This window comes from Staurois parvus, unplaced genomic scaffold (assembly GCF_062004578.1).
Source record: "Staurois parvus isolate SC_StPar_1 unplaced genomic scaffold, SC_StPar_1.0 ptg000163l, whole genome shotgun sequence".
Lineage (NCBI taxonomy): Eukaryota > Metazoa > Chordata > Amphibia > Anura > Ranidae > Staurois > Staurois parvus.
The window spans coordinates 2,798,241-2,822,315 of NW_028317959.1; the positions used below are offsets into that span (position 1 = coordinate 2,798,241).

The following is a 24,075-nucleotide window of genomic DNA, read 5'->3' on the forward strand; positions in this document are numbered from 1 at the left end:
TGAGGTAAATCCTATAAATCAAAAATCAACAGAGGAAGAGGAGGAGAAGGCAAGAATTTTTAAAGGTGGCAGATTTACCAAGAATTGCAGAAGGTAAATTAGCATCCCTGGAACAAGTAATTTCCCAAGATAAAATTAGAGCGGCCCTGAAGAATTCGGTAGGAGGCAAGAGCCCTGGCCCTGATGGTTATACGGTAGGGTATTACAAGAAATTTAAAGAGTTATTGGTCCCTAAACTTTGCAGATATATGAATGCATTGGGGGTGGGAACGAAAATGAGAGGAATCATTGCATGCATATATAACATTTATTCTTAAAAAGGGGATAGTTCACAATGCGCTAACTATAGACCTATATCACTAGTAAATACTGATACTAAATTGTTCGTGAAAGTACTAGCTACCAGGATGAAAGAACTGATGTCGGAGTAGATACGTCTAGATCAAGTGGGATTTATCCCAGGAAGGGAAGAAAGAGATAACGGTTTAAGATCACTGCTCCTTTTGCAAAAGGCAAAAAGATGCAGGCAGCCGACAATTATATTGTAGATTGACGCAGAAAAAGCCTTCAATATGGAAGATTGGGGATTTATAATAAATACGTTAGAAGCAGTAGGATTATGGGAACAAATGGTGAGGTGGATTTTTATAATGGCTCGTCAGCAGCTGTGAAGGTCAATGGGCCCGTCGGGGACCTTTAGAATGTATAATGGAACCAGACAGGGATCTCCATTATTCCCGTTGTTGTTTGTCTTATTCCTGGAACCACTTTTGGCGTTGGTAAGAAAAAGCATAGATATTACAGGAATTAAGATATGAGAAGTAGAACATAAGGTAGCAGCGTACGCAAATGATATGCCGTTTTACAATGTGAATCTTAGATTGACGTTGCCTAATTTAATGGGTTTATTAAAACAATACAGAGTTATTTAAACTGAAAATAAACCCCACAAAATCTGAGATCTTAAACAGTAACGTGTCAAAGGCAGAGAGGATGATCTTACAATATTTTCCATTTACATAGAAGGAAAAGGAATTAGGCTACTTGGGAATAAAGTTAACCTCCTCAACAAAGAACATATATCAAGCTAATTATATCCCACTAATAAATGAAATTAAAGATGAGTTGAGAAGACTGTCAGTGAAGTGGGTTTCATGGATTGGGCGTATAAATCTGGTTAAGATGGTTATAGTCCCAAAAACCCTTTACAAGTTTCAAATGCTCCTAATATATTTACCCGGATCTTATTTTAGGATAATAAGAAAATTGATACTGAGGTTCATAAGGGCATATAAGAAACCAAGAATTAAGTATGTTACAACCAAGAGAAAGGAGAATTAAATCTGTCGAATATGAGTAAGTATTACATGTCAGTGTTATCATGGGTGGTTGATTGGACACATAATTCACAAGCGAAAAATTGGGTTAAAATGGAAGGTATATTACATAATACACAATTAGAGAGGATCATTTTGATCCCACAAAGGTTTCGGGTTTTAGATGAAAATAGCAGCACATTGACATGGGAGCTGTTGAGAATTTGGGGTAGTTTGAACATGTAAATGGGGTGGAAGTACAATTCATTATTGTTGCCTCTGGTGCACACAGATTTTTTTTCCTCCAGGGAGAGGGAATATCTCAGGGAAATGGTTTAAAGATAGAAAAGCACGGTTAAGGGATATAGTAGATAAAAGGAAGTTATGCACTTTTCAAGAATTAAAAAGTAAAAAGGATTTATTTTTTATATTAGATGAACCTAGATACTGTCAATTAGGACATTTTTGTCTCAACGCTCCGCCAACACTGAGGATGATGGGAGGACATGCTTCCATTCGAAAAAATGTTGAGCTCCAAGATAGTATATAAACATATAACTTCTAGGATTTATAAGATCTTAATCGAATTGATGGGATCTGAACCTCCGTCATTCTTAGATAAATGGGAAAGAGAATTGGTAACAAAAATTAACAACCAACAGAAGATTAAAATTTTTAAGTTAATGCATGGGGTGATGAATATGAACAATTGAAATGAATTATGTTTATCTAGATGGTATTGTACACTGAGTGTGGCACATAAACGAGGAGAAAAATCAACATTGTGTTGGAGGGGATGTGGGGCAATGGCTTACATTTGGTGGGATTGTCCAAAAATACAGGTGTTTAAGATATACAGGAGATTTTGGGGACATCTATTGAGAAGGTGGGTTTGTTTGTTTTTTTATAAATCAGACAAGTCAGTGAAACAATATAAGAATAGTATATTATACCATCTGATTAGTGCACCAACAATTTTAATCCCCAAATTTTGGCAGGTTCAGGACGTTCCAACAATGAGGGACTTGATAGATAGAATCAAATATATTAATAGGATGGAGGAGTTACGCCATATGGAGGAAGACAAAATGGAAAAATTTTGAAAAGAATGGAGTAGGTGGCATGAATTTAAAACATCTGATAAATACCTTAAAATGAGGGGTGCCCCGGTAGCAGAGTTGGAGAATCAAACTGGTTAACTAGATAATAGAAAATAGGGTTGTAGACATAGCTTGGTAAACTGGGAAGAAAAGAGATGGTAAGAATTACTTAGACAGGGGTAAATGTATTGGGAGGGGAGGGATCAGGGGGGTGGGAATTGGCTTAAAATTGTTTTTTTGGGATTGTAGATGTTGTGATAAATGATATATGATTGATTTATGTATTGTAATAAAATTTAATAAAAGAGAATAAAAAAAAAAAGTAGCATGACTTGGAGAAATTAAAACTTTCAAAGACTTATTTAATACAATATTCACAATTTTATTTCATTAGGACAGAAATACATCAAATCAAGGCAATACAAAATGTTAGCAACTTCCTTTCATATAATTCTTGAAGTACAATTCAGTACAAATGTTAAGTTTTGCATAGACCCCTCCCCTTCAGAAGTGAATACACTGATTGTGCAAGGGAAGCACCAACTGTACAAAATTCTTCCTGTGATAGTGAGATAGAAATGAAAGGAAATCTCAAATGGGTTTTCACTGTGGCCACTAGAACATATAGATTAATATGCTTTAAGTATGGTGACGTTAAAGGGTACCTGTTATCACAATTGTGATAGCCATTTTGTGACTACTCTGTCAATTCATAAAGAGCCAGATAAAGGAGCTGATCTTGAATTCATGGCCAAAGTGCCTCATATTTCAACGAAGACACTAATCCTTCTAATCAATAAGCTTCACAATTATAAACAAAATGGCTGCCTTCAGCATCTGTGGGTAAAATGTATGCTTTATAGGAGCTAAACCATTGAACAGCCTCAGGCCTCGTACACACTATGAGAACATCTGATGAACAATCGTTTGGGTTTTTTTACGCCGTACGCTCATATCAACAACGGACAGGTTACTAAAGTTCTGAAAATTCTCGTTAGACAGAATACAGCTTTGGAAGTGATGTAATGTATTGTATGTTTCCGAGTCTGCGCGCTCTTGGTCACTCGATTGTTTTCGTAAAATACTATATTAATTACACAAAAATGAATCATTCTGTTATCCTACGAGAAAATGTTTTGCACTTGTCCCTTCAGGTATTTTCCCCATGGACTGTCGTGAGATTATCAGATGATTGTTCCGATAGTTTTTTGGTCTGATTTTCACGTGTGTACTAGGCATAAGTGCTGCAGCAAGGGTTGCTGCAGCACCTTCGACAGTCGGACCACTGCTCTAACACATGAGTAACAGCTCAGGTCTCCAGCCTCTCCCTCCTCCAATCACCAGTGCTCTAGTTCTCTGAGCAGCACCATTGATTGGAGAAGTCGGGTATGTCAGACCACAGAATATACAGCCCCTGCTTGTGGGTAAGAACAGTGGTCCAACTTTCCAAGATGCTGCCAGCACAGGGTATTCTAACCCTTGCACAGAACAAAAAATAATATATATATATGCTGTATATTACTGTATATGCAGCCTGGCTGCATTACAGTAAAACTCAGAGTTCAACTAGGCTTGAATAGAAAAAAAATATTTCTATAAATTGCTCAGAAGGTTAATCAAATGATATAATCAATCATATTATATGCACCAAAAAACAGGGCAACTGAAAAACAAAGGATTGTCTATTTTTTTAATTCAGATTACATTTACAGAATTCCTATTAATTATGCTTTCAGTCCTTCTAAAGCTGGATAATATGTACGAATGTTAAAAATCCAAACCACTAACTATTCAAAACAGTGGCACAGCATGTGGCTGAGGTATTGTTTGTGTCAAGTATCTCTCCAGTAAAAGCACATCATTGCACAGAAATATCCATCTACATCGTGTCTTACAAAAAGCAATAAATAAAAATTTACATTACTTTACTATTCAAAAAGATGAAAAAATTCACATGTGGTATTGAACCTTTAATAAAAGTAGCCAGGCATAGATATTTTCAACCCATAAGAAAATCTAAAACCAGTTGGAATCATGTCCAATCATGACTTTTGCCATGAAAGAATTTAAATATTCAAATTTGTATGATTTTGCAGTAAACATTTCCCCCAAAGTCTTATCTATGGGGCTCTGTTAACTGCTTTAATGCACAGTCAGGAGCTGAAAGGCAGTGAAAGAGAGCAGATCACATGGGGCTTCTCAGCTCTAAAGTCACCCTCAAAAACAATTACAGCTTATAAAGAAAAAAAAAAGGGGGGGGGGCTAAGATGTAAAACATTCATAAACCTGAACAATAGCCAAGGAATAGAGAAATATGCACACTCAAGCACAAGCTCAAATTGTTATTTGACATTTTTAGGGGGTTCCTACTTTAGATCAGGAACAAAACCTTGATTCAGCCCTATATATGTGTAGCAGAACAGGCAGTTCTGACCTTACCATTCTATTTTCTGAGACCACTATTCTCCAATTTAACTGCAGAGGCAGTACAGGTAAAGCCCACCATCACAGCTTGAAGTGGTTCTCTTTCAGAATTAATCTCCCTGAATGTCTAACTTGGGCTTATATTTAGTTCATCTCTAAGATGGCAAATGTTTGAGTGTAGAATGCAATAACTAGGTGTATATGAGCTGGGGGAAAGCACTGCTCCCTAATTAATGACAGTATCATAATGAAGAGCATCTTAAAGGCCTGCTAAATAGTTACAATTGCTTGCACCATTTGTCTGAATCTTCTACCTTGAAAGAACATTGGAAATGTATAGGCTAAAAATAAAGGAGCCCGTACTAGTGCAGATAATCTACAGGGAATGCTTATTTGGGGCACACAATTAGGTCTAAATGCTTGGCTTCTATATGGTAAGGAAGATGTTGCAGAGGGCCTTAGTAGTATGTGCATGCTGCTCTTGTACAATTGTTTCTACTGTCTGCTGCGCTATAAGTAGACTCAACATCTGTGCTGAAAGCCAGCATTTGGTGGAATTACCATAGATCTGTCTGTACTGCTGCACAGGAGTCTGCAGGGGGGTTCCCTTTCTATCTTAAGTTGAGAACGCCATTTAAGTGGCATTGAACGGTTTGTACTGACATGTATGTGGAAGTGTCTACACTATAATTTCATCTGTCTTTAACGACAAATTGGCAAGCATTTTGTTGAAAGCACTTTGAACAGCGTTGGTTTCCCTTTGTTTGCTGTTCAAAAGACATAATTGGCAAAACAATTCTGTAAATATGTGCAAACAGAAGAGTCTTCAGGGTTATCAATAAAGGGTCACTAACTATATTAGGTAATGGTTTCTATAAAAAGGATTAACATTCACAGATTCTTTTTGACAGGCATTTAGGAAACCATAGTTGAATATATTTAATAAGAGAATTTATTTTGGCATTTTACAACATTCACAGCTGTCTTCCTGTTCATAAACCTGACCGCAAATGCTGGTGTCACTCTGCAACCTCCTCCAGCCTAAAATGGAAGCTAGCTCTGAACAACCTGCCCCACTACATGGTAGCTCATGGTTTTGGTTTTCAGTTTAGAAATCCTGTAAGTAATCCACGTGTGGATTATTACTTCTTCTGGCAGACATGAGATTTACAGAGATGCTTATGATAACGTTACTGGTTAAGGTAGTGACCAAGTTTGCTTTCTTTGGAAAACCATGTCCTATTGTGTGCTAGGAAATGTTTATGGTTTACCATGGTTATTGGCCTAGCAATGAAATGCTAGGTTTTACTGTATGGGGACATTGTAAAAGGGAAAAAAAACATTTAGGGCCTAAAATCATATTGGTCTAGAAAACTCTGTGACCAGTAGTACATCTTTTGTAAAGGGGATGTCAACACTAATAAATGAAACACACCCAAAGACTATTAAGCTGCAATGTAGTTAATGTGCTCTTTAGAGCATTTAGATACAAGTTAAAGGATAAGTTCACCTTTGGTAATATATTACACATGTATTTACAGTGTAACATGTCACCCAAGAGCAAATGCCTGCAACCCCTCCAATCCCCCACTGTGACAGCAGGCAAGGCATCATCCCCCCACACCTACTGTCAGAATTTAAAAAGTACGCGGCTGTGTGGGGACTCTACCCACACGCCACATCATTCATTCACAGGGATCTGTGAATGAATGAACTACAACTACCGTCTGCCACTGCAGCAGATAGCTTGTAGTTTTCAAGGAATTATGATGGCACTGGTGTCAGGAGGTTGGTGTCCAGCTTTAATGTGTATTATGTATTGCAACGTGCTACAGTAGAATGTTCTCAAAGGAGGGGTGGGGGAGACAATGGGTATGTGTTACAGTCCCTTACAGCACCCATGTCAGAGGGCAAGTCCCTGAAATAGCACAGCCTTTATACTCACCAAATGGCTTGTGTTTCCAACCTTCCCTCTTTAAAAGTATGTGATTATTTTCGCCTGCTGGTTGTAGAGGAATCTGAAAGTGGCGCATTGCATTTCACATAAACAAGAATTTTGCAGTGGATATAATTAAGCACAGAAATCATGATATTGACCATCTTGTACTATCATCTTTCTGGCGTAATACTGCAAACCTTCATTGCGCAAAGTATTGACAAACTATTTTATAAACCATTTGGTGCAGTTCAGCATGTTGCACTTTGGAATATTTCAACATTTGAAAACCCTTCAACTTGACAATCATTTGATACATTCCATAATTCTGTGTTCTGTACACCAAACAAATATTTAGTGAACCATCAATAACTTATCTGACCAACTGCTTTGGAAGAGCAGCCACGTCACCCAAAATCAGAAAGTGTGCTAACGCTACTGAACACCCGCCCCAATCATCTGAGTAACATAGGGAAGAGGTTATCTGTAGTTCACAGATGAGCATTAGGCAGGGCTGATAACACAGTTGGGAGAAAGGTATAGAGTGCACAGGACAGCGATGGATTTCTGGTAGGAATAATAGTTCATATGCATTCAGAAAAACATATAAACACACTTCTAAAGGTATAATTAACAGACCAAAAGAGAAAAAATTATAAAAATTAATTATTGGGGTTTAGATATACTTAAAGTGGTTGTAAAGCCTGAAGGCCTTTTTTTTTTACCTTCGTGCATTCTATGCACGAAGGTAAAAAACCTTCACTATGCAGCTCACCCCACAGCCCCCCCAATACTTACCCGAACCTAATCCCAGACGTCAGTGGCAGCCATCAATCACAGCCAGTGAAGAGGGAGCAGGGGTGGGGCAGAGCCCCATTCTGTGTGTCTTATGGACATACAGAACGGGAATCAGGAGAAAGCACGTGGCTTGCTCTGGGGACAGTCAACAAGGGGGAAGAGCCCAGAGCATTGAGGCTGCTCTGCGCAAAACCATTGCACAGAGCAGGTAAAAAAATAACATTTGTTATTTTTTTAAAAAAAAACAAAAAAACGGAACTTTAATATCACTTTAAGGTAGGTTCCCTGACAATTCTGTAGCAGTTTGCTTATCTCGAATAGTAAATCACAAAGAAGTGAAGGAAAAATGAGAACGACTGCGCTGGAGCTTTCACCTTCAAAAACAATAACAGCTCACAATATTTATACCGAATAGATTTCTTTAACGAGAACCAGTAACTAGCCTTATGCAAAAATTTGAATAATTTGACAGAATGAGCTACCACCCCTGACTCAAGTTTAAGAATCAGTCACACCATATTTAATTAAGTAGGGGCACGAATATAATTTATAAGTTACCTTCACATTTATAGTAAGGCTATGTTCACACTACCGTTGTGTGCAGGCAGCAGAGAGGCGCTTGGGAAGCGTTTTTACCGCTTCCCAAACGCCTCTGCCAATTCTGCACATTACAGCACATGGTGCTGTTCTAACGGGAGCGTTTGTGTCGCGTCGCGGTAAAATGGACGCCTCTGGTCGAGTCAGGAGGCTTTGAAGCCTCCTATTCTAGTCTATGGTACAGCTCCGCAAACGCCGGCCGTTTGCGGTGCGTTTTCGGGGCGTTCGCGGAGCGGTAACACCACTCAAACTGCATTATAGGTGTTTGTGGGGAGTTATTAACGCTCGGCAAACGCCTAGCAACCACCGCTAAACTGCGCATGCGCCGTTTGCGGAGTGTTTGCCGAGCGTTAAAGAAACGCTCTGCAAACGCCGAACCAACGCTTGCCAAACGCTATAGGGGCGTTTGGCAAGCGTTGGTAAAACAGCCAAGCGTGAACGAGCCCTAATAAAGACAATTAGTGGAATAAATAAAGAGTGCCTCAGACATTTAAGAATTCCAGCGCACAAATTATTGTACACATCATAAACGTGTACATGAATTTGTCACTAATTTGATAGGATTGTCACAATAATTGCCTTTTTACACTGTGTAACAAAATGGAATTGGTCTTGCTTTGTGCCATCTTTCCTGTTTACGATATTAAAGTATTGTTTAATTTGTCACACACATAGCACCAAAATGCTAAGGTGCTGGAAATAAGAACCTAATGAATTTGTCGCATGCAAAGTAAATTTCTATGAAACGGTCACAATTCTTGCATAAGTCCAGTTGTGATGGGTTCTTTTCAAGCTAAACTGAAGATTTTTAGATTGATAGTTTTTTAAGACTTAGTTTTTTTTTTTTTTTTTAAACTAAAACTGCAGTTTGTTTTGTGCACTAAAGTGGAAGCGGCATGATCATCTTTACTTCTTTGCAGCCTCCAATAAGACTGAAAAATTTGCAGTCCAACGGTTTTACAGGGCAGGCTTAAATCAGATTGGCAAAAGGGAGAAAATAAATGTTCTTCCTGATGACATTTAAAGCCTTATTTAGAAACTGTACCAAATGTGAAAGTGTAGCAATAGGATTAAAAAAAAAAAAAGTAATTTAAGAGGCACAATGTCAACATTTTGTTGAATCTATTAAAACATTCAGTAAGAAGAGCTTTTGATTCCTAAAGTGGAACAAGAGTAAAAAGAAAAAGAAAAATTATTAACAGGCGAGCTCTTTATTGCAGTAGAGACACGCAATGTCCCTTCTGCAATAAAATGATTTACCTGCCTGTGCACAGTCTTTTGTAGAATGTTATTCTATTTCCACCATGATGCCAATGTGCTGGGATGAATGATGTTTGTGCATGCGCAGAAGTGACATCATCACACCTTGGCTAATCAAGACAGCCAAAGGCCAGCCACTGGAAGAAGCCATGGTACTAGTGAGAGACCTCATGGGCATTGGACCAGGGGTAAGTATTTCTGCCTTTAGTTACATTTTAACTGTACTAACCCAAACATAAGCTAATCAAAATGAATCATGTACTGGTGTATTGTCATAATCAGACTGAATTTTGATTAGGTGCAGTTAAAGCAAAACTATGGGCAAAATAAAAAAGTGCATAAATAAATCACCCTGTAATATATCTGTTGATCCTGGGAATAGATCTGTTCTTTTTCTCTTTCCTGCAACAAGCAAAGCTATCCAGCAAAAAGTTATGTTATACAGAATTGAGAGAACAAATTACTTACAAAAGGTCAGCATTTAAATTATCGGTTTATATAGCAAAGACATCCCCCATTGTAACTTATAAAGTTCTTTTTTCATCTACATACCTAATGATGATCTCTATAGGCTTCTTTCACTATGCACAGGATTGGGCCTGAAGAAGTGGCCATCATACTGTTTGACAGCACTCTGCAATGTGCTTTTCTCTGCTTAGACTGCATTTCCTTGCATTCCTCATTCCTAACAAACCTGTGATATTCTAAGGGGCATATGCTGGGGAAGCCACACAAGCATTGACCTAAACGTTTCCTCTCCAGGCTGCATTCTGCCTAGGATACACTTGAATGTAAACAAAAAAGGGCATGAAAGAACCACAGCTCAACAATTTGCTTCACTCATTGGAAAATGGCCCTGACATGACAATGTTATCTCTGTACTGCTGAGAATTACAGGGACTGTAAACTGGACAACCAGGCTGAAGAGGAAAATACTTGGTGGAATGTAGCAGACGTTTATGGCAGCTATATATGCTGACACTTACTGTGGCTGCTCACATGTAAATCGATCAGGGAGCACAGGCTGTCTGCATCCAAGGCCGTTAATCTGTGCCTCTGGTAAATGTTCCTTGTGTGATTACATGCAGACATGCCCACACTTGCAGCAGCCAGCCAGTCCTGGGTGAAGGAGGATCGAGGGGCCAGCAGATTCTACAGAGAGGCTCCCCAGAGGTACATTTGAAATGGAAAGCTGAAGTGGTTTTTGAAGATGAGGAGTGCTGGTATTCAGAGATCTGGAATAGCATCTATGTAAAATGTTGCTAAAGGTGAACTTACACTTTAAGAATCAGCCCTTTTTACTAAATATGGGTGTTTAACAGATTAGGCGCAGTATTTCATGTAAAGATAAAATTCTGCATCACTTCCATATAAGTTCAAATGAACATCATTCTTGGGCAGTTATGGGTAGAGATTTCTACAAACATTGTTTTCTGAGAATGATCAACGTTTTCTATTATAATCTCACTGGGTATCTCTATGAATGCACAACATAGACCTACATCAAAGTTAATCCTCTCTGCACGAATAAAATACAGTAAAAAAAAAAAAACAGTGATTACAACAGAGGCAGGCTTGTCAAACTGATGCCTCATTAGGCAGCACACAACATTTTTATCATCTTTGTAGCCCTGAGCCAATTTGAGAATTATAATAAATTTAAACCTAGACTGTTTTATTGGTAATAATTGCTACACATTTTTCCTAATCATGCAATTGAGTTCAGGCAGATTTTGTCTGCATCTATATCAAGAATGAAATTGTTTAAGGGCCCTTTCACATGGGTGGACAGATCGGGTCCGCCTGTCCGGATTGTTCTCACTGGGAAGGAGGATGTAATCAGACATGTGTCCGTCCGTTTTACACAGACCTGCATCCGTTTACACTGACCTGCATCCAATCCGATAAAAGAAGATAGATGGGGACCTGTTCCCTATCGGTCTGATGGATCAGATTTGATGACAGTAGGATGTAAACAGACAGGCGGTTTACATCTGACTGCCCCATAGAGAACAGCGGGCTGGGCTGTGCCCGTGTCCGCTCTGCACAAGCGGAGCAGACACCAACCTGTCATCTGCCTGCTCAGCGGAGATCGGTGAACAGATCCCCTGCTGATAAGGCGGATCCGCTTGGCGAAGTCTGCCTGTGTGAAAGGCCCTTAAAGTTGCAATATAACAAATTAGTTACTAAACATTTCAAACTATTTAAATGATAGTACAATGGTCCTTCAGGGCTCCATCCACCTTTGCAGTGTGGCCTACCCAGTTTAGGCAAGTATATACTAGTAATAAAATAACAGGAATACCTACACTTGCAGTGCACTCATCCTTGAAATACATTTTATTAAAGGTGTATTATTTAGAAACATGCTGTAAAGTGCAACTTTTACAATTATTGTGTGGAATTGAATCCCTTAAGGTGAATCAAGCTCTGCTCCACTCGAAGAGAACTGACTTTACTTCAATCAAGCCTACTGCTTCAGCTTGGTTGTCAGAGGTCAACTTAAATCTGCCAGTCAAGTGGCCTCATACACGGTCTCACTGTCTTCCAACAATCAAGTATGGAGAATGTACACTTAGGTGGGGAGACAGTGTGAGAGGATCAGGCAATTGGTAAAGTAACAAATGTCAATTTGCAAATCTCTGACCCTTGACATTCAAGGTGAAATTAAAGAACAACATAATTAAACAATCTGAAATCATCAATTAACTACTAGGGAAAAACAAAGGGTGAAAAGGCAGAGATGTGACCAACATGAACTGGCTGGATTTTGGCTATACATTTTTAGGGTCAGCAGATATCAGTATTTAATTTTTATAGTAACCATTGTGTTCCAAGAAAAAAAGATACACTGCTTCTAATACATACATGCATAACAACATTTTTTTCTTTTAAAAAACCACTATAAAAGATTTTATACATGCTGGCCAGGTTCACATTTGGTGGTGACAGCATTCTTTTTAAAGCAGCATGTCATGTTTCGGTTAAAAGAATCAGCTACCATTGAGTTTTCAAACTCAGCAGTAGAAAAAGGTAAAGGCTACTTTCAAGGACTTCAACAGCAGATAAACATCCCCATCTTACATGCTGCTTTTATATAGTAGAATCTGTAATCATTTTTCCCTTTAAATAACGGAACTTTTCTCTCCCTAGGTGCAAACTCAGCAATGCTGACATATTTCACTCAAGAAAAAAAAATACTCATCCACAAGAGCCATATGCATGATGGAGTATCTATTGCTTGACTCTGATAGTTCATTAAAAAAAAAAAATGTAAGGACAAAAGAAAAATAAAAAATCAAAAGGGTACTTATTCAAGTATTAAATCAAAAAAGCCTCTTAAAAACCATCTTAATGTATATATTAAAAAGGCACGACTTATAATAAAAAAAAAGTTAAGTTAAGAAAAATAAAACAAGTGATCCCCAAAGACAGACTGGCCAAAAAGGTTAGCCATGTAACGCTGAGGTGATGATGAGATTCCCTGTGGAAGCACTTGTTCTGTTGCTTTGATGTCAGTGCTGGAGTAAATCAGAATACAGATGTGCTTCCAAAAGAAGGAACAGCTTCAGAAAGCTGTGCTCATAACTGCAAATGGAAGTCTTAAGAGTATCTCCAGATGGCTACCGTGGCAGTAAGCACGCCGGCTAAGAACACTCCGATAGTTTGCCAAGTTGGTGTGCCAAAGTAAGACAGAAGTCCCTCCTGCCAAAAAAAAAAAAAAATTGAGATTAACATAATGACTTTTCTAACAACACATTGCAAAACAATAAACAACACCCTATGTGTTTGTGCCCTTGCAACCTGTAAAAGCCCAACTCCGGTTGGGGCTGTAGCTGCAGGGACTGGTCTTATGCTGGGAGGATCAGAGGAGTAAGTAAATTATCTTCTTAATCCTCTTCACCGAATAAAAATGAGCTGTTAACCGTGCAGTGTGGGCAAAGTCAGACCACAAGAGAACATTTATTTTTTTTTGCCTGGAGTGGGGCTTTAACAAAAACTCATTCACAGGTGGCAGGGTAGTTTTCAGTCTCACTATGGCAGCAGTGTTTTCCATGTCCTGATACCATCTCTTATAACAAATTGAAGGGCTGATAACCATGACCAGACAGAATAGGGAGGATTAGGCCAAACATGCAACTCAATAGTACAAAAAGATCCGCAAAGATGCCCCCAGGCAGCCACCATCTGCCCCACCACAATTAGAGACCTTGCCCGTGGCAAACTCTGCTCAGGCAACTGAATGACTTAATGAGGGGCTAGACTGCATGGCAACACAGAAGCTGATAGCAGAGATGCGGAGTCCTTGCATACTCATACTTAGGAGGAAGACTGAGCACCCACTTAAAAGAGAAGTTCTCCACAATAAATTTCTGCAAATTCTCTCTGTCCTGCCAACCTGATCAGTTGAAGGGGATTAAGGAGAAGGTGTTCTTCCTGAGACATGATCTCCAGAAAGTCAGAAAATATACTGCAGCCTAGGAGGGCAGACCTAGATCTGTTGAAGATGATGTAATGTCACTTAAACAATGCCTAGATATAGCCAAGACTAAACTGAACAGTAATGACTACAGAGTGAAGGACTTAGAATAATAGGCAAGGCCTCAACAATGTTAGGATTGTGGGTCTCCGTGAGTATAGCGAAGGCAACTCTTCCTTCGACTTCACAGAAAAGTGGCCATTTGATACCTTTGGTGAATCCAACTTTATCCTACTCTTCTCCACAGGGGCTGAAATTCAACTTTCTACACTCAGCCAAAAACATGGGGATGCTATAAAGATAAAAGATAATACAGTTCCACAACATTTCAGTTCACTTCACTCTTTAGAGATACCAAGACATCCTCTTACCCCACTGCATACTCTAGCTCTTCTAAAGGGATTTCAAGGGAGAGTATTTTCTATAGCAACTGTGAAAATGTGCAACTGTGCTCTGGGCCTAATCTAAGGGCTACTGTGCTCAGTGCTCCACCATGCGGGACTCTAAGGTCTCATTCATACAGTATTTTAGTGCCAAGTGTGGCAAGTATCCAGAGGACTCCTGTTGCTGGATTCAGATCTGAACGCAGATAGTTGCAACTGCTCAGCCTGCAGAAAGCAATGGCAGGCTGATAGAGGTCCCAGACATCCGGATGTAAATCACACATGGTACAGGCTGCATCCACCTGTAAAGCCAGCTGCAGGCATTCACTGGATTCTTGCATTTGCTGGCACTAAATACCATTGGTAATAAGGCCTAAGCCAGCGAAGTGCAGTATAAATGAATGGAAGTGTAAACAAAAAAAAAAAAAGAAAAAAGCCAGGAGCCCAGTCATGTGACTTACTTCTCCAGAAAATAACAGCACACATATACAGTGTGTTAACATGCACTGCAGTAATGCATGTTTAAACACTGTGTTGCATTGTCTTGCCCAAAATAAATATACTTATAACGTACTGAAGCTTGTTAAAGGACCATAAGGCTACTTTCACACTGATCTGCGGCAAAAGGGTATTTGCATTTTTAACATGATATGCGATTCAAAAATTGCACCAAAAACAGAACGCATGTGCATTTGTGCCGCATTTTCCATTGATTTCAATGAGGTACGTTTTTGTGCATTTTTTAACCGCACAAAAAATTCAGCACGCAGGACTTTGAAAAAGTGCACCTGACCCGCAACGGATCAGTGTGAAGAGTTCTATAGGAATACATGGTCACATGTTTTTCTTCCACTTTTTTTAACGCAAAAGTGAAAGAAAAACAGATCAGTGTGAAAGCAGCCTTAAATGCTGAACTCTGGAGAAAGTAAAATCCTCCCTTGCAATGAGGCTGCCCCTGCACTTCAATGGTTAAAGTGGTTAAAAACCCTTATCTATACCCAGTGAAGTTGATAGGCTCAGGTGAAACAAATCCTGCTACATAAGTTGTACCTGTATATCTGTTGCATCTCTCCTATACAGCCTTCTACAACACACAGAGTTTACTCAGAATAGGTCAGCATCTCTCACCAGCAGAAAGCAGGGCGCATGGATCTGAATTCACAAACTGCACAGCTCAGGGAGAAGATCTCTGAGCCCTGATTGGAGAGCCTCCTCCTCACAGTACAAAAAAAATGAGCACAGCTAAGGCTGTCAATCACAGGCTGTGTGCTGGAGCTCTCCTAGCCCACCACCTCGGAAAAGCTGTCAGAAGCTATTCATACAGATAACAGAATGTGAGGTAGCAGAGAGGAAAAAAAAAGTCAGCTTTTGACAGAGACGAGTACACAGTATAGAAAGATGTGATTTGTCTCATGTCTGAGGTTTACAACCATTCTAAATTGTAATTTACATCTAGGTGACCGAGTAACACAGTTTTACTTACTCGAACCTCCACGACGCATGATGGGTCCCCGCAGCCTTTATCACTTATTTACTTCAGTGGTTGGACGTTCATAACATCAAGTAATAGCTGGACATGAGCAGGCTGAGGAACAGTTCACTGCCATCGCCGGGGGAGCGTACACTGGATAGGTAAACCTGCATTTCCCATTGCCTGGGCCTAATCGAGCACTTGACCCTTACAGTGCAGAGGCAGCCCCACTACAAGGAATAGTGTACCTTGCAAGTGACATTAAGTATTCCTCCCTGTTAGATCCCTCTAGATGCTAAGGAGGTGGTGGCACCCACAATTATAATTTTTTTTGCCAACCTAAAGCCGGTCGTTATATTCTAACAAACCCCTTTGACACAGATTCCCAGCAGAGTGTGAATGGTTCTTACTGCTGACCAGAATTCTTTATATTATTTACAGGTTTCAATGTCTTCTTGAACAACTGCAACATATTTGACCAAGTCTCTGCAAATGAAAAGTAACTCACCCAGCCTCCTTGATCACGAATCCACTGGACAACATAGTCCCTGAGGTAGTCCATGGTCCAATCAATGATTGTACGGATGGTCTGTGGCACATGAGTACACAAAGCCTGAAGAAGATAATAAACGAAGGTTAAAAAATAAATTAAAAAGTCAGTTAAAAAAAACAAAAAACACAAGAACACAGGGTTGAAATGAAAGCGAAACTTTTGAGGAGGATGCCCCATAAATGATGATTCTGAGGTTTAGCAGTCGCCATCAATCACTACCAAGCTGGGTTTAGTTTCCAGTCTTTCCCTCCTTACTGTTCAAATATGAGCTGCACATAATTTGTCTTACAAGTTTCAATATGATAGCCAAGCCTTAAAATTAGTTCTCAGATTTATCTCCAAGCACACTCACTGCTTTGTGACATTTGCAGAGACCTATGACCATTCTAGTAAGGGTAGAGGTATCTCTAACATGCCAGACTCGGCTCTATGCTGTGCAAAAGGGTGAGACACAATGAGGAATATTTGTATCTGGAGACTGGAACAGGTTGTCGTGTTCACTGATTATAGACCAGTGAGTTATTTATAAGTAGAATAATCCATACTTTCCAACGGTTTGGCAAACTGACACTGTAAAGAAATTAGGTTACAGGAAGCTACCCAAATTTAAAGTGCAACTAAACCCACTGTGCAGTTCCAGGTCATACCCCTACTAACACTTATGCTGACTAACCTGTGTAAGAAAAATGTATATGCTTACCTATTTTCAGGCTGATCTTGTTCAGTCCCGTGATCTGGCTCCCGTGTCACCCAGCAGTGGCTGCAGGGAAGAGGAGGGAGCGCCAACAATAGAAACCGGGAGGCCTGGAATTTCACTTTAACCATTTCCCAAATACGTTAGTTAGGCAGGCTTTGAATAACAACTGTTACAGTTGCTAGCTCTCAACAGCTATCAATAGGCTGAAAGCGGGGTGGATAAAAATCAATGATTTTTTTAAAAAAATAAAAGAAATCGGATTTTTATTTAAAAATCTGATTTTTTTGAATAAAATGCTTTTTGAGGAAAATATATTCCCATCCAAAGGTTATTCCATCATGAAATAAAGATTAGTTTTTTAATTATGTAGAATAAAGCTGTATATGTTTAATTTTTTTTGGTAAATAAATTCCATGAATCCATTCACAATGTCATGCTCTTCCAGAGGTTTTTGTAAGATTATTGGGCAGTTTCTCTGCCTACAAGATATTATCACAGATGTTTGGTTTACTTTGCAGTTATCAAAACTGAATTTGACTCAGCGGAGATCACATGCCTCTTCTTCACAGCAAAAATGTTATAACATGAACAGAGTTAAGACAAAGACCTTAATCCTAACTTCTACAAACCTATGAATACAGAATCAACCCCTTCAGTGCTAAGTTTCAAGAAGTTCAGTGAATACAATAGAAACAATATTTTTCTGATTGTTTGGAGTGGAATAGATCTGCACAAGAAGAAAGTGAAACTAAGTGTGAGGAGGAAGGGGCTGACAGTCTACGTTTCTTAAAATATATATATTTTGTTTAGCCAAATTAGTTAACAAACATGGATGTTTGTTTAAGCAAATCACATATGCTGGAATGTTATTGTTTCAGTTGAATAAATCTATTTAAATTGTTATTAAGGTAATGATTATTTTTCTCCTTCCTAAGTACAACAGAAAAGTTGTCCAAATATGAATGATTAACCTATTAAACTGAGGATAAAAAAACTAATATGAAAAGTTGTTATTCTAAAAATCTTCTACTTGCATATTAAAGTTATACCAGCAAGAATTAGTCTATGTAGAAAACTATGATTTAAATCAAGCCTTGCTGACTAGTGATTTAAATCGTGATTTAAATCAGTTTGATTTAAATCAAATCCACCCTGGCTGAAAGTAAAGCTATCAATATGCTGAAATCATAGCTGACGTGCAGCACCATGGCAATGTCTCTACTGAAATAAAATAAACTTGCCTGCTGTACATTCTGTAGAACGGTGCTTGTGTGCCAGGATGACTGAACTCCTGCACATGCACACGAGTCATCATCTCGCACTAGTCAATCAAAACGGAAGACCAGTCCCCAGAATAGGCTGGGGAGAAGGATCCCTGTGCCAATGAGGGACCTTGCGGATATCTGACCATTACTGGGGAAGTTAGCCTTTGCAGAGTTTAGTTCCACTTTATGTGATTGGGTTTACATATACCATTGGTTAATGCCTTTTTATACATTGTTCTCTGTCCTATAAAATTAGCCCAACTAATTGCAAAGCACCTGTCACTTACACCAACAAATAGGGTAGGAGCAAAAGTCAAATGAAAGTGGTTATAAAATCGTACATATACCCAGTGAAGTGACTAACATGTTAGAATTACAAATAAAGAATTCAAAAAATGTCTGACAGATTTGCTTTGAAGTGGTTATATAACCCTTACTTATACACAGTGAGCTGACTGCCCTAAGGTGATACACGGAGATGAAACAAATCCTCTTACATAAGTTGTACCTGTCTATTGCCAGTCTTCTCTTCTCTACATCCATTCAAAGTGCTGAATTTATGAGCTTTTCTGAGAGTTCAGGGAAAAAAAGGGGAGGGGGGCTGGAGCTCAGTGAGGCAAGTCTGAGAGCTGACTGGAGGAGACACACACCCCTACACAGCTCACAAGAACAGAGCTGAGGCTGTCAATCTGCTGGAGGTCCATCCAAGATTAGACAAGCTCAACATATATACACACAGGATGCTCAAAGCTTTGTACTGCAACTCCTTTAGTGTTACTAAACCCACAACCGTAAAATTAGTCTGTATATGCAGTATAGCATGCTTGTTATACTCACTGTGGGACCCTAAGGGGTTAATCCTCTGCATTGTGTAAAAAGGCTGTTTGATCCTGTCTTTTCTGACCCTCCCCTTCTTCTACTGTCCCCAATCCATCTATTGATAGAACAGAGCCTTGGGGGGAGGCTGCACATGCTCAGTTTGGTGTGTGTATAGCGAGAGTTTTTTTCTTCTTGGGAGAGTGTATATGATAAGCACAGGGACATTCACCACTGTCCAGACAGTCCTGCAGGCTCACAGGACAATCGGGAGAATGAAAACGCCTCCTACAAGTTTAAACAGGTGTCTTGCTGTACAATGATAGAAGTCAGAAGACTGCTCTAACTGCTGATGAGAAAAGGTATATAGCATATTATATTTACTAATATTATTATTGTTATACAGTATTTATATAGCGATTAAAGGTTTGCTCAGCACTGTACATCATAGTGGGGGACAGAACATGAGACAATACAGTAACAAAACAGAACACGAGGGATTCAGGGGCCCTGCTCTTTCAAGCTTACAATCTAGGAGGGAGGTAATTGCATTTCCGTGTTCTGTGTACTGTGGGAGACCATATATAGGGAATGCAGGGTTCTGGGTTTAGTAACACTTTAAAGTTCATTTGGAGTTAGATTTGCCAGTAACTATTTCCATGAGTCTACCAGGACAGCATGGGATATAGGTACCTTCTCCAACTGGAACAGGAAACGCATCACCAAATACACGTTAAAAAGAAGTCCTCTTTCTGAACCGGTCAGTTTTATACAAGAACCGAAGGATGAAACCTGAACAAAACCTACAAACAGGAAAAAAAACAAACACGAGAGCAGGAATCCTGCTGTCCTGGAACACTCATGGAAATAAAGTTACCTTAAATAGAACTCTAGTTTTCCCAAATTGTCTTCCAGGACTGCATATGAGAGGATTTACCAGACTAGGGATGGAGAATAAAAAAAGCCCTCTCCTCCCACAGGGCTGGCCATGAAGATCACAGATATGGTGGGCCCTATAATATTACATTCTCAACAGCAACAGAGACCTAACTGCAGGGAAAAGTCTAAGCAATGTAAGAAGATAAGAGCTCAAAAATTGCACAGGGCTGATTTAAAAAAAAAAAAAAAAATCAATATCAGTTATAAAGGAACCAAATCCTAGTGAGGCCCTGGTCAACTAAGGACTTATGAATGCCCTTGAAGCCTATGTGGCCAATGTAACAGGGTAACTGAAGAATTGTACCGATTCATCTATTTAGTTCAGATATTTGCGCTCACTGTATGCACAATGCAAAAACAGCACATAACTAAAGAAAACTGTATATGAAGACTTGAGTGCAAGCTGAAAGACCAGCCACAACAGAGCATGCATAGACTGACTAGGTTTAGCTATGGTGGGGATAAAACAACACCCTACATAAAATAAAAGCACTCAAGAAAGGTCTGCAAAAGATTTTTATTCTTATCTACACTTAGTAGGTTGTCAGATGTCACACATAATTTGAAAGAAAATGTCCAGTGCCAACTCCTTCAAATTAAATATAATACATTATTATTGTAAATTTTACTCCCCATCACAATATCAAGAGCTATACACTGTGGTACAAAATAGAGACCACCAGAGCTCATATGAAAAGCATATATAAAACACTTGTAAAACATATTACGCTCCATTAACACTAAGGTGTTGCAAATTGTGGGGGGAAATCGCCACGATTCTGCCCGCGATTTATATGAATCACCCAACAGACACCTAAGCTTTAACATATAACACAGCAAAACATCCAACTTTTGGAGTTCCCCTAGAGGTTACAGCTCACAGTAAACTGAGGTGATATACAGCAGCGGGATACATAATAAAACTTGGATCCAAAACAACCTACGTTTCTGGCAAGAGCCTAACTATAAAGCTATGTACACACAGTCCTACTTTACACGATTCCTGCTGAAGCAGCTGATATTTGGACTGTGTGTACAACTGTCTTTCCGAACAGAAACCAGTCTAAGCACTGGCTTTTGTTGAAGGGACATGCTGGAAAACCAGTATCCGCTCAGTGCTCACAGCCAATGTCTGCGAGCGCTGATTACGGTGTTCTGGCGAGGGGGGGGGGGGGTCACCATGTCACAACACAATAAGTCAGATAATGTACTGCACTAACATCACTTAGAGATAGTTAGAACAGCAATCTCTAAGTTGCTTTTTTCATTCAGCCCGCTGGGCCGTGTCTACCAGGATTTGGAGTCCCATGCAGACATAATGCAACCACACATGCAAAAACACCTCACAAAATGGTTACTACAATTCAAGCTCTAGATGCGAAGTACAACATAAAACCTGTGCTAAGGCTATAGACCTATCCCACATGACAGGTGTGCTTCTGATTTGTTCCTACTGACTTATAATGAAAACATGCATGTTTGGCGTGCTTCTAAAAAGCTGCGCCAAAGATGCAGCATGCAGGACTTTTCAAAATGCAGCTCCCTCGCAGCGCAGTGATGTGAACATAGGATTTCAAGAGCAATAGTTTGTCATGTTTGTCACACTGGAAAAGGACATTTTAGTGAGGCAAAAGCGCACCGGTGTGAAAGAGGTCTTAAAGCAGAACTCTGGGCAAAAACTTTTTTTCCATGTCCTTGCTGCTGATCTCTTACCTTCACTGAACATGTCCTCCATCTTCTGGTTCACTCAATAGTTGCTCTGAAATAAGCTGCTGATTTTCAAATAAAACCGTTAACCCTCTGTGGTTTCCTGATGGTAAGACCGGTGGCTGCTATTCCTCCTAATCATCCAGCCACTGGTCTTGGCACATCCCCCCCGTAGTTCTTTCTACAGGAAGCTGTGATGTATTCCTCCCTGCTCACTGTAGTGGGTGGAGTCAGACTCCTGCTCTGTTCCTCCCACCCAAGCTAAATGTTCTAAATATGACAGATCTAGACACTCTGGATCTCTCCCGCCTCCCATTGCTTCAGCTAAGAGTCTCTGCACCTCCTCCACTATTAACAGTGTATATACTATACATACTAGGGATGCACCCATATATCAGCATCCGAAAATAGTCTTATCGCCATTTTGCCGATAGGAAAAAAGGTGCGATAATGGCCACTGAGAAAACGGTTTCACCTGCAATTTTACCCGGGATTTTTGCTAAGACGTTACCTGCAATTTTGCTATGTTTTTACCAGATTTTGCCACAATTTTACCCACAATTTTTCTGCACTTATACCCGTGATTTGACCTGCAATTTTGCAGCATTTTTACCTCTGATGTTGCCCACAATTTTGCAGTGATTTTACGTGGAATTTTGCTGCAATTTTACCTGCGATTTTCGTCACGCTTTTACTATGTTTATGGTGCGTTTTTCAAGGATCATGTGATGCAAAAACTGCATCAAAACCACAGCATGTGTGGTTTTGCTGTGTTTTCAATGCATTTCAGGCCTGCTTCACACCAATGCAGTTTGTGTTTTGTCCATTTTGCCATGCGTTTTGCATTGTTGCATGCACGTTTTTCATACATTTTGCATTTTTTGAATGTCTTTGCCAGCTTGTTAATGGGCAGATTAAAAATACAAAACATATCAAAAACATAACACGTGTTTTTGATGCATTTTTTAGGCGTTTTCAATGCATTTTCCCCTCCCTCCTAGATTGTAAGCTCGAAAGAGCAGGGCCCTCAATCCCCTCATGTTTTGCATTGTATTGTTATTGTACTGTCACATGTTCTGTCCCCCTTTGCAATGTACAGTGCTGAGTGAACTATTGGCGCTTTATAAATACTGTATAATAATAATTTCAGGCCTGGTTCAGAAAACCACGAAGACAAATGCAGTTTGTGTTTTGTCCATTTTGCGGTGCGTTTTTGGCTTTAATGCGTTTTGCATGTTACATTTTTAATGCACTTTGCATATTTAATCTGCCCAACACATTGGCAAAAAAAATGCAATAACGCAAAAAGCATAATAAAACGCATCAAAAATGTGCATGCAATAAACGCAAAATGCACTGCAAAATGGACAACGCAAAATGCATTGGTATGAACCAGGCCTGAAATGCATTGAAAATGCAATACACACATGTGCTGCGTTCTTTGAGTCACATGTCGTATGGAAAACCAACCCTAAACATGGTAAAACTGCGGCAAAAACATGGCAAAATTCCAGGTAAAAAATAATGGCAAAATCACTGGTAACATCGTGGCAAAACTCCAGGTAAAATCATGGCAAAAATCAGTAAAAATGCAGCAAAATTCCGAATAAAAGCTCCAAAAAATGCATTTCTCGTACGTAAAAAAAATGCCATTTCAGAAATAAATGGCACCTAAACACATGATCCCGTGTTTTCAAATTGTGGTAAAATCACAGTACAATTCCGGGTAAAATCGCCACAAAATCATTATGAAATCATGAGTGAAAATGCAGCAAAATTGCAGGTAAAATCTCGGCAAAATGTGTTTGTCGAACGGAAACCCATGCCGCGATCGCGGCAAAAATGCCGTGTTTTCGAGGGCCACTGACATGAATGGCACCTGAACACACAATTGTTCATTTTCACATTTTTGAAGCATGTATTCAAATCGCAGGCAGAATTGTGCCAATTCCGCCCTTGATTTGACACGCCCTAGCGTGAATGGAGCCTTGTGTCCCAGTGCTTTGTTGCTGTTCTGGCCGAGGATGTCATTACATGGAAGAGGATGTCATTACATGGAAGGATACAAGCAGCAGCGGCAGCTGTTACAAAACTGGAAGAAGAATTCTAATATTTAAATTTAAGCAGACAACAGCGGATAAACAAACAATGTAATTCTGGGCATGTGGCCATATTTATTCTGGGATTAAAAACAGAATGTCAGGGAATTAAGTTCCTATTCTGTTGTGACTGGAAGGTGAGTGATCACATGTAAGGATACCAGTGTCAGCTGTGGAATGTGTGGGTGTGTTTTCTGTTGAAGTGGGCCCACATGTAATACAATTCCCAAAGGC

The 24,075-nt window shown here is 39.5% G+C and overlaps 1 protein-coding gene across 1 annotated transcript in view; it reads right to left on the bottom strand.

Moving 5' to 3' along the window:
- Nucleotides 1-2,774: 2,774 nt before the first annotated feature.
- BAX (BCL2 associated X, apoptosis regulator) overlaps nucleotides 2,775-24,075 on the bottom strand; it is a 77,628-nt gene continuing 56,327 nt past the window's right edge. Inside the window, exons 5-6 of the mRNA XM_089676068.1 lie at nucleotides 16,274-16,378; nucleotides 2,775-13,136 (exon numbers count right to left, since the gene is read on the bottom strand). Coding sequence (XP_089532194.1) covers nucleotides 13,035-13,136; nucleotides 16,274-16,378 — 207 coding nt within the window. The 3' untranslated portion in view covers nucleotides 2,775-13,034. The remainder of the gene's footprint in view (nucleotides 13,137-16,273; nucleotides 16,379-24,075) is intronic.